The sequence below is a fragment of the Scomber japonicus genome, chromosome 19 (assembly GCF_027409825.1).
Source record: "Scomber japonicus isolate fScoJap1 chromosome 19, fScoJap1.pri, whole genome shotgun sequence".
Taxonomy (NCBI): Eukaryota; Metazoa; Chordata; class Actinopteri; order Scombriformes; family Scombridae; genus Scomber; species Scomber japonicus.
The window spans coordinates 30,625,520-30,639,964 of NC_070596.1; the positions used below are offsets into that span (position 1 = coordinate 30,625,520).

A 14,445-nucleotide genomic window follows, 5' to 3' on the forward strand; every position below is an offset into this window, starting at 1 on the left:
GAGCGTTTACTGGGTTAGGGTCTGGAGTCATCTCTCTCCTATAAGAGCCGTTAACTCATTAAACCAGCTGATCATTAATTAAAGCCTGTCATTTGTAGAGTCCAGCCTGGATATGCATTTTTAATAGTTTCCTGTTTTTCTCCAGTTCACAGCGAGTAAAAAAAGAAAATAAATTTAATTGCAGCATTAAAAAAAACTACATTTAACGAGCTGCAGTTTCTAACCTCGACTTCCCCGAGAGACTAAAAAACATATTCACATAAATATACGTTTAAATGCATCATGTGACTAATCAGCTGGGGATAAATATGTTTTATTGATTTTAAGAGGCATGTTTAACCTTTTCCTGCTGGTTTATAGACCAAATGATTATGAAGAAGAATATCTGTAGATTCATCAGTAATGAAAATCATCATGTGTTTCACTCATAAGCAGCAGATTCACTTTAATTATTATAAAATCATCTTTAGCTGCTTTTAGTCAACCAGACGCAGACGTTGAACAGCAGTTGATGTTTGTTTAAAGATGTTTCGTGCGTCTGAAATCCCCCCAAAAACAACCAAAAAAACATTAGAATTAGTCGCTCGATCTGGAAATTAAACCTGTTTTGTTGGTTTTAAACATTTAGTTGTGCAGCCTTGATGACACCAAAGAGGCATTTTCAACCTTTTCCTTTTGTTTTATGTTTTATGGACCAAATTATGAATCTGTAAAATAATCTGCACATTAATGAACAGTGAGAATAATCATGTGTTGCACTCTGCAGATTCTCTATTGATTCTAACACTAAAACTATTACATGTAACAAACTCTTCAAAATAAGATAACTAACTCTTCAAAATAAAAGAAACAAACTCTTCAAAATAAGATAACTAACTCTTCAAAATAAAAGGAATAAACTCTCCAAAGTAAAGAAACAAACTCTTCAAAATACTGACAGCGACACACGTGTACTATTCTTATTTAAAAAAATCATTTTCAGCTGCTTTTATTCCGTCAGTGAAGACTTTCCTCCCTCCTTTCCTTCCTTCCTTCCTTCCTTCCTTCTTTCCTTCCTTCCTTCCTTCCCCTTACTCATTCCTTCCTTCCTTCCTTCCTTCTTTCCTTCCTTCCTTCCTTCCTTCCTTCCTTCCTTACTCTTTTCCTTCCTTCCTTCCTTTTACTCAGTCCTTCCTCCTTTCCTTCCTTCCTTACTTCCTTCCTCTTTTCCTCCCTCCCTCCTTACTCTTTTCCTTACTTCCTTCCTTTTACTCATTCCTTCCTTTTACTCATTCCTTCCTTCCTTCTTTCCTTCCTTACTCATTTCCTTCCTTCCTTCCTTCCTTTTACTCATTCCTTCCTCCTTTCCTTCCTTCCTTCCTTCCTTCCTTCCACCCTTCCTTCCTTCCTTCCTTCCTTCCCTCCCTCCTTCCTCTTTTCGTCTTTTCCTCCATCCCTCCTTACTCCTTTCATTCCTTCCCTCTTTCTCATCATCACACTGACAGCGACACACGTGTACTATTGTTATTTAAAAAAAATCATTTTCAGCTGCTTTTCCTCCGTCAGTGAAGACTTTCCTCCCTCCTTTCCTTCCTTCCTTCCTTCCCTTTTCCTCCGTCAGTGAAGACTTTCCTCCCTCCTTTCCTTCCTTCCTTCCTTCCCTTTTCCTCCGTCAGTGAAGACTTTCCTCCCTCCTTTCCTTCCTTCCTTCCTTCCCTTTTCCTCCGTCAGTGAAGACTTTCCTCCCTCCTTTCCTTCCTTCCTTCCTTCCCTTTTCCTCCGTCAGTGAAGACTTTCCTCCCTCCTTTCCTTCCTTCCTTCCTTCCCTTTTCCTCCGTCAGTGAAGACTTTCCTCCCTCCTTTCCTTCCCTTCCTTCCCTTTTCCTCCGTCAGCTGCAGACTTTGAAAGCAGTTGACGTTTGTTTCAGTCGTCTGAAACGTGTCGTCGTGTTTCTTGTAAAATAAACGTTTGTCTGCCAAACACGAACTCACAGCGGTCGACTCTTCAACCATCTGAGTCACACTGAGTCACTCTGACAGGCCAAGGGTGAAGGTGTCACCCAGTGTGTCTGTTAACTGTGTGTGTGTGTGTGTGTGGACATGTGTGTGTGTGTGTGTGTGTGTGTGTGTGTATGTGTGTATGTGTCACAGAGAGAGAGAGAGACTGTGTGTGTGTGTGTGTGTGTGTGTGTGTGTTTGTGTGTCACAGAGAGAGAGAGAGACTGTGTGTGTGTGTGTGTGTGTGTGTGTGGACATGTGTGTGTGTGTGTGTGTCACAGAGAGAGAGAGAGAGACTGTGTGTGTGTGTGTGTGTGTGTGTGTGTGTGTGTGTGTGTGTGTGTGTGTTTGTCTGTGTGGATTATAGTTGTGTCTTTTGTCTCGGGTTGACATCGTTGCCAGGATTACTCAAGCAGTCCAACACCCAACTACACACACACACACACACACGCACACACACACACACACACACACACACACACACACACACACATTACTGACCTCTGTGTGAAAGTCAAATGCACAGGCGCTCAAGCTTGTCAAACTATATCACTCTGCAGCTGACAGACAAGCAAACACTAACACTTATGTGTGTGTGTGTGTGTGTGTGAGTGAGCTGTAAGTGTATTAAGCTCACACACACACACACACACACAGTCTCTCTCTCTCTGTCACACACACACACCTCCACCTCCTCGTTTTCTGTCTGTTCTCTGCTCCTCAAAACACAGAGAGAGAGAGAGAGAGAGAGAGAGAGAGAGAGAGAGAGAGAGAGAGAGAGGGAGAGAGGGAGAGAGGGAGAGAGAGAGAGAGAGAGAGACAGAGAGAGAGAGCGAGAGGCTCAGGACTTAAAGAGCAGAGCGAGGGAGACAAAGAAAGAAAGAAAGAAAGAAAGGAAGAGAGGAAGGAAGAGGAGCGAGGAGACAGCACGGTGGTGAAACAGTGAAAGTAGGACAGGCAGTAGATTAAGCCGAGCAGCTGTACAGTTATTGCCTGTGACAGTTTCTCGTGCATTAACATATGCGCGTCGTCGTGGTTACGGGAGGAGAGAGACACGTGTGCTGCAGAAACGCAAAGATAATCTCCTCAAACTATGATTCAGCCTTTTATAGGACAAAAGGTTCCAGCTCTCACTAGGAGAGAGAGTTCACAGTTTGTAATGATTCCTCCTGTTCATACTGACCATTAGATCCTTCAAAATAAGAGCCTTCACAATTAGATCCTTCAGAATAAGAGTCCTCCCGGGTCCAATTGACCCCGTCTGTTTTGACTGTTCCTTCTTTCCTCCCTCTCTTTCTTTCTTTATTCCTTCCTTTTGTCCTTCCTTCCTTCCTCCCTCCCCCCTTCCCTTCCTTCCTTAGACACCCTGTAATGATTCCTCCTGTTCATACCGACCATTAGATCCTTCAGAATAAGAGCACTTCCTGTCGTCCTCCCAGGTCAAATTGACCCCGTCTGTTTTGACAGTTCCTTATTTCCTCTCTTTCTTTCCTTCTTCCTCCCTCCTTCCCTTCTCCCTTCTTCCTTCCTTCCTTCCTTCCTTCCATCCGTCCTTTCTTCCTTCCTTCCTTCCCTCCTTGCTGTCCTTCTTCACTTCCTTCCTTCCTTCCATCTGTCCTTTCTTCCTTCCTTCCGTCCTTCCTTCCATCCGTCCTTCCTTCCTTCTTTCCTTCCATCCGTCCTTCCTTCCTTTCTTCCATCCCTCCCTACTTCCTTCCTTCCCTCCTTGCTTCTGTCCTTCTTCACTTCCTTCTTTCCTTCTGTCCTTCTTCCCTCCCTCCTGTCTCCTTTTCCTTTCTTTCCTCCCTCCACCTTCTCTCTTTCATTCTTTCCTCTGTCCTTCTTTCTTTCCTTCCTCCATCCCTCCCTCATACCTTCTTTACTTCCTCCCTCATACCTTCTTTCCATCCTTTCTCCCTTCTTTCCTCCCTCCCTCCTTCCCTTCCTTCCTTTCTTTCTCCCTTCCTTCTTCCTTCCTACCTTCGATGCTGGGTCCACAAAAAAAAAGAATGTGTGAAGTTATTCATACGTTTATTTTCACATTTTTAAGAAGTATTAGTTAATTAGTTCAACGTTTCCTCTCCTTAAATCTTCCTCCCTGTGACGATGACTGTTTTTCTCTTCGTGATGTCATCGCAGGTCTCGGCTCGCTGATTTCCACATGAACTGTCAGATGACTCCTCACACCGTCACCAGCTGCCCTCACGACAACTACCACGGCTGCCTCATGTCCTACGTCGGCCTCATCGGTAAGTCTTATATTAACCTTAAAGGAAGGAAGGTAGGAAGGAAAGGAGGGAAGAAGGAAGGAAAGGAAGGAGGGAGGGAGGAAGGAAGGGAGGAAGAAGGAAGGAAAGGAAGGAGGGAGGAAGGAAGGAAGGAAAGGAAGGAGGGAAGAAGGAAGGAATTTAGGAAGGAAAGGAGGGAAGAAGGAAGGAAGGAAAGGAAGGAAAAGAATCCTGTCTGGACTTTTTAAGTTCCTGTTTTATTTTGAAATATTTTTCTCCTCATGTTTTTTATCTTTTACTTCCTGACTTCTGCCCAAAAAAAGAAAGAAAGAAAAAAAAAGAAAAAAGAAAGTGAGAGTTGAATCTTTGGATGATTCCCAGCGAAGGAGGCGAAACATCTGACACCTGCTTCTTCTCACAGAGACAGACGGCAAAGTGTCGACACGCTGGCAGGTTTGAAGCCAAAAGCACAACAAGCAGACTCAGAGAGATGTAAGAGAAGTTCAGACGAGGTCGAAACACACACACACACACATACACACACACACACACACACACACACACACACACACAGAGGTTTTATTAGTTATAGAAACATGGCTCAGATACATTATGATTCCTGTGAGGAGCTCACTGAGTCGAGCTCTCAGAGTAAATAATAAATATACTCTATCTAAAGACACACAGCATGAATAAATACACACTATATACCACACACACACACACACACACACACACACACACACACACACACACACACACACACACACACACACACTGGGAATTACACAAATACAACTACACAACTAAACTACTATACAGAGAAGCAGATGAATACTAAAATCACTTCCTGTGATTCAGGCTTTTATTGTGAAAGAACAGCTGATTCGTCTCATCTTTGCATCTTCAGGATCATCACAGAAACATCTACTACCAGCAGCTTAACCCTCGAGTCAAGGAAGGAAGGGAGGACGGAGGGAGGAAGGAAGGAAGGAAGAAGGAAGGGAAGAAGGAAGGAAAGGACAAAGGAAGAAGGGAGGAAGGAAAGTAGAAGGAAAGGAGGGAGGAAGGAGGGAAAGAGGGAAGGAAGGAAAGGAGGAAGGATCCTTCCTTCCTCCCTCCTTTCCTTCCTTCTTCCTTCCTCCCTCCTTTCCTTCTACTTTCCTTCCTCCCTCCCTCCTTTCCTTCCTTCTTCCTTCCTCCCTCCTACCTTCCTTCCTCCGTCCTTCCCTCCTTTCATCCGTCCTTCCTTCTTCCTCCCTTCCCTCCTCCTTTCCTTCCTTCTTCCTTCCTCCTTTCCTTCCTTCTTCCTTCATTCCTCCTTTCCTTCCTTCTTCCTCTCTCCTTTCCTTCCTTCTTCCTTCCTTCCTTCCTTGACTAGAGGACAACAGCAATATTTAAATGAGGGTTTTGTGTCTAGTGGAAGAGGTTAACTAATATATTGAGTTAGAACAGAGAGAGCTGATGATGTCACTCCGAGCTGATGATGTCACTCCGAGCTGATGATGTCACTCCATAGACCTCTGATACAGGAACGTGTAATGAAACAAGCAGAATGACCTTTCAGCCGGTTCTTACTCCGTGTTTCTGTTCGTGTTCAGATGATTTGAGCTCTGATGGAAAGAGTTCAGACTCCTGTAATAAAACAAGCGTCAGTTTGAGAGGGGGAAGGAAAGGAGGAAGGAAAAGAAGGAAGGAAGGAAGGAAGGAAGGAGAAGGGAAGGAAGGAGGGGAAGAAGGAATGAACTTTTTTTTTTTGCAGAAATCCTCTTCACCTTTCTTCATGGCTTTAATCTCCATCCTAATTTTTATTCTTCCCCAACATTAACTCTTCTCTCTCTCTCGCTCTCTCTCTCTCTCCCTCTCTCTCTCTCTCTTTCTCTCTCTCAATGTCTCTCTCTTTGTCTCTCTCTCTCTCTCCCTCTCTCTCTCCCTCTGTCTCTCCCTCCCTCTCTCCCTCCCTCTCTCTCTCCCTCCCTCTCTATCTCTCTCTCTCTCCCTCCCCCCTCCTCCCCCCTCCCTCTCTCTCAGGTTCAGATGTAACGCCCAACTACAGTGACAGCAGTCCGTCCAACATCACTCTGAGCCTGTGGTGCAGCTGCAGGAGCACCGGCAGTCACGAGAGGGAGTGTGACGCTTTCCACCGAGACTTCACACACAACAGCTGCCTCAGTGAGTCACTCTCTGCTTGGTTCCTACATGTCAAACTAAAAATCCTCCAAACTCACCAGAACAAGAAGGAAGGAAGGAAGGGAGGAAGGAAAGAAGGAAGGACGGACTAAAGGAAGGAAGGAAGGAAGGAAGGAAGGAAGGAAAGAAAAGATGGTAGGAAAGCAGGACAGATGAGGGAAGGAAGACAGAAAGGAAGGATAGAGGAAGGAAAGATGGAAGGAAGGAAGGAAGGACAGAAGGAAGGATGTATGGAAGGAAGGAAGGAAGGAAGGAAGGAACAGCTGCCTCAGTGAGTCACTCTCTGCTTGCTTCCTACATGTCAAACTAAAAACACTCCAAACTCACCAGAACAAGAGGAGGAGTGTGTGTGAGCAGTAAAGGAAGAAAGAAAGGAAAAGATGGAAGGAAAGAAAGGTTAGAAACTCTCAGTTTGGTTCCTACATGTGAAACTAAAATTCCTCCAAATTCACGAGAACAAGAAGAGTGTGAGCTCATGTAGGCCGGATTGGAAGGAGAAAGGAGGGAAGGAAGGAAGGAAGGAAGGAAAAGAAGGAGGCAAGGAAGGAAGGAAGGAGGGGAACAAGGAAGGATGGAAGAAAGGGAGAATGGACTAATATAAGGAAGGAATGAAGGAAGGAAGGAAGGAAGGGAGAATGGACTAATATAAGGAAGGAATGAAGGAAGGAAGGAAGGAAGAAATGGAGAACGGACTAATGGAAGGAAGGAAGGAAGGACATGAAGACAGGAAGGAAGGAAGGAAGGAAGAAAGGGAGAACGGACTAATGGAAGGAAGGAAGGAATGACATGAAGACAGGAAGGAAGGAAGGAAGGAAGGACATGAAGACAGGAAGGAAGGAAGGAAGGAAGGAAGGAAGGACATGAAGACAGGAAGGAAGGACAGGAAGGAAGGAAGGAAGGAAGGAAGGAAGGAACAGCTGCCTCAGTGAGTCACTCTCTGCTTGCTTCCTACATGTCAAACTAAAAATCCTCCAAACTCACGAGAACAAGTCGAGGAGTGTGTGAGTAGTGAAGGAAGGAAGGAAGGAAGAAAGGAAAAGATGGAAGGAAAGAAAGGTTAGAAACTCTCAGTTTGGTTCTCTACATGTGAAACTAAAAATCCTCCAAACTCACGAGAGCTCATGTAGGCCGGATTGGGAGGAGGAAGGAGGGAAGGAAGGGAGGAAAGAAGGGAGGGAGAACGGACTAATGGAAGGAAGGAAGGAAGGAAGGCAGGGAGGAAGGAAAGAAGGAAGGACGGACGGACTAAAGGAAGGAAAAGATGGTAGGAAAGCAGGACAGATGAGGGAAGAAAGACAGAAAGGAATGAAGGAAGGAAGGAAGGAAGGAAGGAAGGAAGGAAGGACGGAAGGAAGGAAGGAAGGAATGAAGGAAGGAAGGAAGGAAGGAAGAAAGAAACAGCTGCCTCAGTGAGTCACTCTTTGCTTGATTCTCTACATGTGAAACTAAAACTCTCCAAACTCACCAGAACAAGAGAGCTCATGTAGGTAGGATCATTAAAAAGATGGAAGGAAGGAAGGAAGGAAGGAAGGAAGGAAAAGATGGAAGGAAAGAGGAAAGAAAGAAAGGTTAGAAACTCTCAGTTTGGTTCCTACATGTCAAACTAAAAATCCTCCAAACTCACGAGAGCTCATGTAGGCCGGATTGGAAGGAGGAAGGAGGGAAGGAAGGGAGGAAGGAAGGGAGGGAGAACGGACTAATGGAAGGAAGGAAGGAAGGCAGGGAGAAAGGAAAGAAGGAAGGACGGACTAAAGGAAGGAAGGAAGGAAGGAAAGAAAAGATGGTAGGAAAGCAGGACAGATGAGGGAAAGAAGACAGAAAGGATGGATAGAGGAAGGAAAGATGGAAGGAAGGAAGGAAGGACAGAAGGAAGGATGTATGGAAGGAAGGAAGGAAGGAAGGAAGGAACAGCTGCCTCAGTGAGTCACTCTCTGCTTGCTTCTGTACATGTGAAACTAAAATCCTCCAAACTCACGAGAACAAGAGGAGTGTGTGTGAGCTCATGTAGGTTGGATCATTAAAAAGATGGAAGGAAGGAAGGGAGTAAAAGAAGGAGGGAAGGACAGAAGGAAGAAAGGAAGGAAGGATGGAAGAAAGGGAGAATGGACTAATATAAGGAAGGAAAGAAGGAAGGAAGGAAAGAAGGAAGGAAGGGAGAACGGACTAATGGAAGGCAGGAAGGAAAAGATGAAAGGAAAGAGGAGAGAAAGAAAGGTTAGAAAAGAAGACAGGAAGGAAAGATGAGAGGAAGGAAGGAAAGATGAGAGGAAGGAAGGAAAACAGGAAGGGAGGAAAAGAAGACAGGAAGGAAGGAAGGAAGGAAGAAAGGAAGGAAGGAAGGAAGGAAAGATGAGAGGAAGGAAGGAAAACAGGAAGGGAGGAAAAGAAGACAGGAAGGAAGGAAGGAAGGAAGAAAGGGAGAACGGACTAATGGAAGGAAGGAAAGAAGGAAGGAAAGTGGGCCTTTCCTTCCTTCCTTCCTGTCTTCATGTCCTTCCTTCCTTTCATCTTTCCTTCCTGTCTTCCATTAGTCCGTTCTCCCTTCCTTCCTTCCTTCCTTCCTTCCATCCTTCCTTCCTTCCTTTTATTTGATCATAATGTATTTGATGTTGTTCAGTGTTGAGATCTAAAGTGAATCAGTGGTAGGTAAATAACAACCCAGCAGGTCATTTATTTAATTTCTTCCTTTAGAAAACTAAACTTTCCTCCTCTGCATGCCGTCACATGCTTTTAAGAGCTGTAGTCATGACGACGCAGAAACAGTCACAAGCTTTTAAGAGCGGTAGCTATGACGACGCAGAAACAGTCACAAGCTTTTAAGAGCGGTAGTCATGACGACGCAGAAACAGTCACATGCTTTTAAGAGCTGTAGCTATGACGACGCAGAAACAGTCACAAGCTTTTAAGAGCGGTAGCTATGACGACGCAGAAACAGTCACAAGCTTTTAAGAGCGGTAGCTATGACGACGCAGAAACAGTCACATGCTTTTAAGAGCGGTAGCTATGACGACGCAGAAACAGTCACATGCTTTTAAGAGCTGTAGTCATGACGACGCAGAAACAGTCACATGATTTTAAGAGCGGTAGCCATGACGACGCAGAAACAGTCACATGCTTTTAAGAGCGGTAGTCATGACGACGCAGCGATAACCTTCAGTCATCTTCACATGAGAATCAGTCTGAAGCCGCCGAGGCCGAGAGGCAGCCGCTTCATGTTGAGTGGTTTCATCATTAATCATTTACTGAACAGGCCCGCTTTCCTTCCTTCCTTCCTTCCATCTTTCCTTCCTTCTTTCCTCCCTTCCTTCTTTGCTTTCTTCCCTTCTTTCCTTCCTCTCTCCTTTCCTTCCTTCTTCCTCCCTTCCTTCCCCCTTTCCTTCCTTCTTCCTCCCTCCCTCCCTTTCTTCTTCCCTCCTCCCTTCTTTCCTCCCTTCCTTCTTTGCTTTCTTCCCTTCTTTCCTTCCTCTCTCCTTTCCTCCCTTTTTTCCTTTCCTCCCTTTTTTCCTTTCCTCCCTTACTTCCTCCCTCCTTTCCTTCCTTCTTCCTCCCTCCCTCCTTTCCTTTCTTCTTCCTCCCTCCCTCCTTTCCTTTCTTTTTCCTCCCTCCCTCCCTCCTTTCTTTCCTTTCCCCCCTTCCTTCTTTCCTTTCCTCCATCCCTCTTTCTCCCTCACTCCTTCCTCCCTCCTTTCCCTTCATTCTTCCTCCCTTCCTTCCTTCTTCCTCCTTCCTCCCTTCCTTCTTTCCTTTCCTCCATCCCTCTTTCTCCCTCACTCCTTCCTCCCTCCTTTCCCTTCCTTCTTCCTCCCTTCTTTCCTTTCCTTTCCTTACCTCCCTTCCTTCCTTCCTCCTTTCCTCCCTTCCTCTCTCCCTTCCTTCCTTGACTCGATCATTTAGTCGTCATGGTGTAATTTGACTATTAGTGTCTTTAACGAGTCTCGTCTCTCTCTTCTTCTTCTCTTCTTTCTGACTCTTCTTCTTCTTCTTCTCTTCTTTTCTTTTCTCTCCTCTCACAGAAAACGCCATCCAGTCGTTTGGTTACGGCTCAGAAGACGGAGCTCTGCTTGTCACCGAGCCGTCAGCCACCTTCTTCCCCCCCGTCGTCCAGCCGCCGATCATCTCCAAGCCCGCCCCCTCTCTCCACGGCAACGCCATCAAACCCTTAGACAGCGCCTGCATGTTCTCCACCTGCGCCAACCTGCAGGTGAGTCTACCTGCCGGGATCACAGGTGTCGAAGTGTCGGGGGGGGGGGGGGGGGGGGACTGGAATAGTGTACCAGGGCCCCAAGCACGATGGGCCGTGGGCTTTTGTAAAGTTTTGAATTTTTTTTTCTTTATTTAAATATGTCAGTTATAATAGACAACTTTCTCAGCATGAGAAATGTCCGGTGTGGCGTGTGAACTGCTTGAGAGGTCTGCTTTGAATGGAGACAACCTATTAACTAGGGCTGTCAAACGATTAATTTTTTTAATCGAGATTAATCGCAGAATTTCCATAGTTAATCACAATTAATGGCGTTTTGAATGTCATGTTTAAAATCCTGTTATTTTCCATTTGAAGGCAGTTTTAAGCCCATAATGTAAAGCATTTCTTACCAGAGTGTCTTAACTGGGAATCAATCACGGCTCTGCTGCGACTCCCACACTCCAAAATGGTCCTTTGGTGGAGCTGAGGCTGGCTTGGCTGCACCTGGGTGTTTAGCATGGAGGTGCTAACTCAAACTCCACGTACTCCGGTGGTAGTTAAACTCCGTTTGACACAGGTTGCATTTTACTTTTGACTTGTCAACTGAAGCGTCTGGAAGTGTTTTAAAGTTAAACAAGCCGTTCAAAAGTCCAGTAGCTCTCTTACTTTCCATCAGAAGAAGGAAGGAAAGGAGGGAGGAAGGAAGTAAGGGTGGAAGGAAGGATGGAAGGAAGGATGTAAGGGAGCAAAGGAAGGAAGGAAGGAAAGAAGGAAAGGAGGGAGGAAGGAAGGAAGGAAGGAAAGGAGGAAGGAAGGGAGGAAGGAAGGAAGGAAGGAAGGAAGGAAGGAAGGAAAGGAAACACTAAGAGGGAATGTGATGCTAAACAGACTGTAAATGTGTCAGATATCACTGATATGACTAACTCACACTGTTACCATAGTAACTATAATAACTATAGTAACTCACACTGTTACCATAGTAACTATAATAACTATAGTAACTCACACTGTTACCATAGTAACTATAATAACTATAGTAACTCAGACTGATGAAGCTCAATAGAAGATGATCAGAGACTTTAAATGACTGAACACTGGAAGAACATTAGAGATGTTTTAATAGTCAGAATGAACAGAAGCTTCCTTCCTTCTTCCTTTCCTTCCTTGACTCGAGTGAAGCCATTAAAGGACGAGTTCAAAGTTCAGTCAGAGGAAGATTAACTTATTTTTTGGGGGGGGCGGGGGGGGCTCCTGTAGCCTGGAGAACAAATTCCTCCGTTTCTGTTCAACACAGAAAGTGTTGCGTGTTATTGTCTGTTCTGCCCTTCAAACGCAGAGAACAAGGAGACGAGGAGACAAGGAGATGAGGAGCAGCGACTAGAAAAAAAAAAAAGAAAGAGAAAGAAAGCTTCTGGTTTGAAGTGTTGAGGCTGAATGACAAACAGAGATGTTGTAACGTTGGTAAATGTGTTGCTTTGATTTCAGCAGCATTAGGAGAGCGGCAGACGACCAATAGAAGGACGCTGTTCCCGCTGGGGGGGAAATCCTATTTTAGTCTCTCTGACCGTCATAGCTCGCCCTTCCTCTCTCCTCTTCTTCCTCTCCTTCTCTCCTTCCTCTCTCTCTCCTTCCTCTCTCTCCTCCTCTCCTCTCCTTCCTCTCCCTCCTTCCTCTCTCCTCTCCTTCCTCTCTCTCCTCTCCTTCCTCTCCTTCTCTCCTTCCTCTCTCCTCTCCTTCCTCTCTCTCCTCCTCTCCTTCCTCTCTCTCCTCTCCTTCCTCTCTCTCTCCTTCCTCTCTCTCCTCTCCTTCCTCTTCCTTCTCTATCTCTCCTCTCTCTCCTTCCTCTCTCTCCTCTCTCTCCTTCCTCTCTCTCCTCTCCTCCATCCTCTCTCTCCTCTCTCTCCTTCCCTCATTCCTCTCTCCTCTCCTTCCTCTCTCTCCTCTCCTTCCTCTCTCTCCTTCCTCTCTCTCCTCTCCTTCCTCTCTCCTCTCTTTCCTCTCTCTCCTCTCCTTCCCCTCTCTCCTCTCCTTCCTCTCTCTCCTCTCTCTCCTTCCTCTCTCTCCTCTCCTTCTCTCTCTCTCCTCTCCTTCCTCTCTCTCCACTCCTCTCTCTCCTCTTCTTCCTCTCTCTCCTCTCCTTCCCCTCTCTCCTCTCCTTCCTCTCTCTCCTCTCTCTCCTTCCTCTCTCTCCTCTCCTTCTCCTCTCTCTCCTCTCCTTCTCCTCTCTCTCCTCTCCTTCCTCTCTCTCCTTTTCCTCTCTCCTCTCCTTCCTCTCTCCTCTCCTTCCTCTCTCTCCTTCTCTCCTTCCTCTCTCTCTCCTTCCTCTCTCTCCTCCTCTCCTTCCTCTCTCTCTCTTATTTTAGTCTCCTCACTTTGAGTCTCTGAGTCTCTCTGACCGTCATAGCTCGCCCTTCCTTTCTCCTCTCCTTCCTCTCTCTCCTCTCCTTCCTCTCTCTCTTCCTCTCTCTCTCTTCCTCTCTCTCCTCTCCTTCCTCTTCCTTCTCTCTCTCTCCTCTCCTTCCTCTCATTCCTCTCTCTCTCTCCTTCCTCTCTCCTCACCTTCCTCTCTCCTCACCTTCCTCTCTCTCTCTCCTTCCTCTCTCCTTCCTCTCTCTCCTCCTCTCCTTCCTCTCTCTCCTCGCCTTCCTCTCTCTCTCTCCTTCCTCTCTCTCCTCTCCTTCCTCTCTCCTCACCTTCCTCTCTCCTCACCTTCCTCTCTCTCTCTCCTTCTTCTCTCCTCACCTTCCTCTCTCTCCTCGCCTTCCTCACTCTCTCTCCTTCCTCTCTCTCCTCTCCTTCCTCTCTCCTCACCTTCCTCTCTCCTCACCTTCCTCTCTCTCTCTCCTTCCTCTCTCCTCACCTTCCTCTCTCCCCACCTTCCTCTCTCTCTCTTCCTCTCTCTCCTTCCTCTCTCTCTCCTTCCTCTCTCTCTCCTTCCTCTCTCTCTCTCTCTCTCTTATTTTAGTCTCCTCACTTTGATAGCTCTGAGTCTCTCTGACCGTCATAGCTCGCCCTTCCTCTCTCTCCTCTCCTTCCTCTCTCTCCTTCCCCTCTCTCCTCTCCTTCCTCTCTCTCCTTCCTCTCTCTCTCTCCTCTCCTTCCTCTCTCTCCTCTCCTTCCTCCTCTTCCTCTCTCTCTCTCCTCTCCTTCCTCTCTCTCCTCCTCTCCTTCCTCTCTCTCCTCTCTCTCCTTCCTCTCTCTCCTCTCCTTCCTCTCCTTCTTCTCTCTCCTCTCCTTCCTCTCTCTCCTTTTCCTCTCTCCTCTCTCTCCTTCCTCTCTCTCTCTTATTTTAGTCTCCTCACTTTGAGCTCTGAGTCTCTCTGACCGTCATAGCTCGCCCTTCCTCTCTCCTCTCTCTCCTTCCTCTCTCTCCTTCCTCTCTCTCCTCTCCTTCCTCTTCCTTCTCTATCTCTCCTCTCCTCCCTCTCATTCCTCTCTCCTCTCCTTCCTCTCTCTCCTTCCTCTCTCTCCTCCTTCCTCTCCTCACCTTCCTCTCCCTCCTTCCTCTCTCTCCTCTCCTTCCTCTCTCCTCACCTTCCTCTCTCTCCTCTCTCTCCTCTCCTTCCTCTCTCTCCTTTTCCTCTCTCCTCTCCTTCCTCTCCCTCCTTCCTCTCTCTCTCTCCTTCCTCTCTCCTCACCTTCCTCTCTCCTCTCCTTCCTCTCTCTCTCTCCTTCCTCTCTCTCTCTCCTTCCTCTCTCCTCACCTTCCTCTCTCCCCTCCTTCCTCTCTCTCTCTCCTTCCTCTCTCCTCACCTTCCTCTCTCCTCTCCTTCCTCTCTCTCTCTCTCCTCCTCTCCTTCCTCTCTCTCCTCTCCTTCCTCTCTCTCTCTTATTTTAGTCTCCTCACTCCTCACTCTGAGTCTCTCT

The 14,445-nt window shown here is 46.5% G+C and overlaps 1 protein-coding gene across 1 annotated transcript in view; it reads left to right on the top strand.

The window, feature by feature from the left end:
• The window catches only part of gfra2b (GDNF family receptor alpha 2b), a gene marked incomplete at its 5' end in the record, with an annotated part of 80,921 nt that overhangs the window by 12,248 nt on the left and 54,228 nt on the right, over nucleotides 1–14,445 (top strand). The window contains 3 exons of the mRNA XM_053339569.1: nucleotides 4,117–4,226; nucleotides 6,237–6,377; nucleotides 10,409–10,596. Of these exons, the coding sequence (XP_053195544.1) occupies nucleotides 4,117–4,226; nucleotides 6,237–6,377; nucleotides 10,409–10,596 (439 nt within the window). The remainder of the gene's footprint in view (nucleotides 1–4,116; nucleotides 4,227–6,236; nucleotides 6,378–10,408; nucleotides 10,597–14,445) is intronic.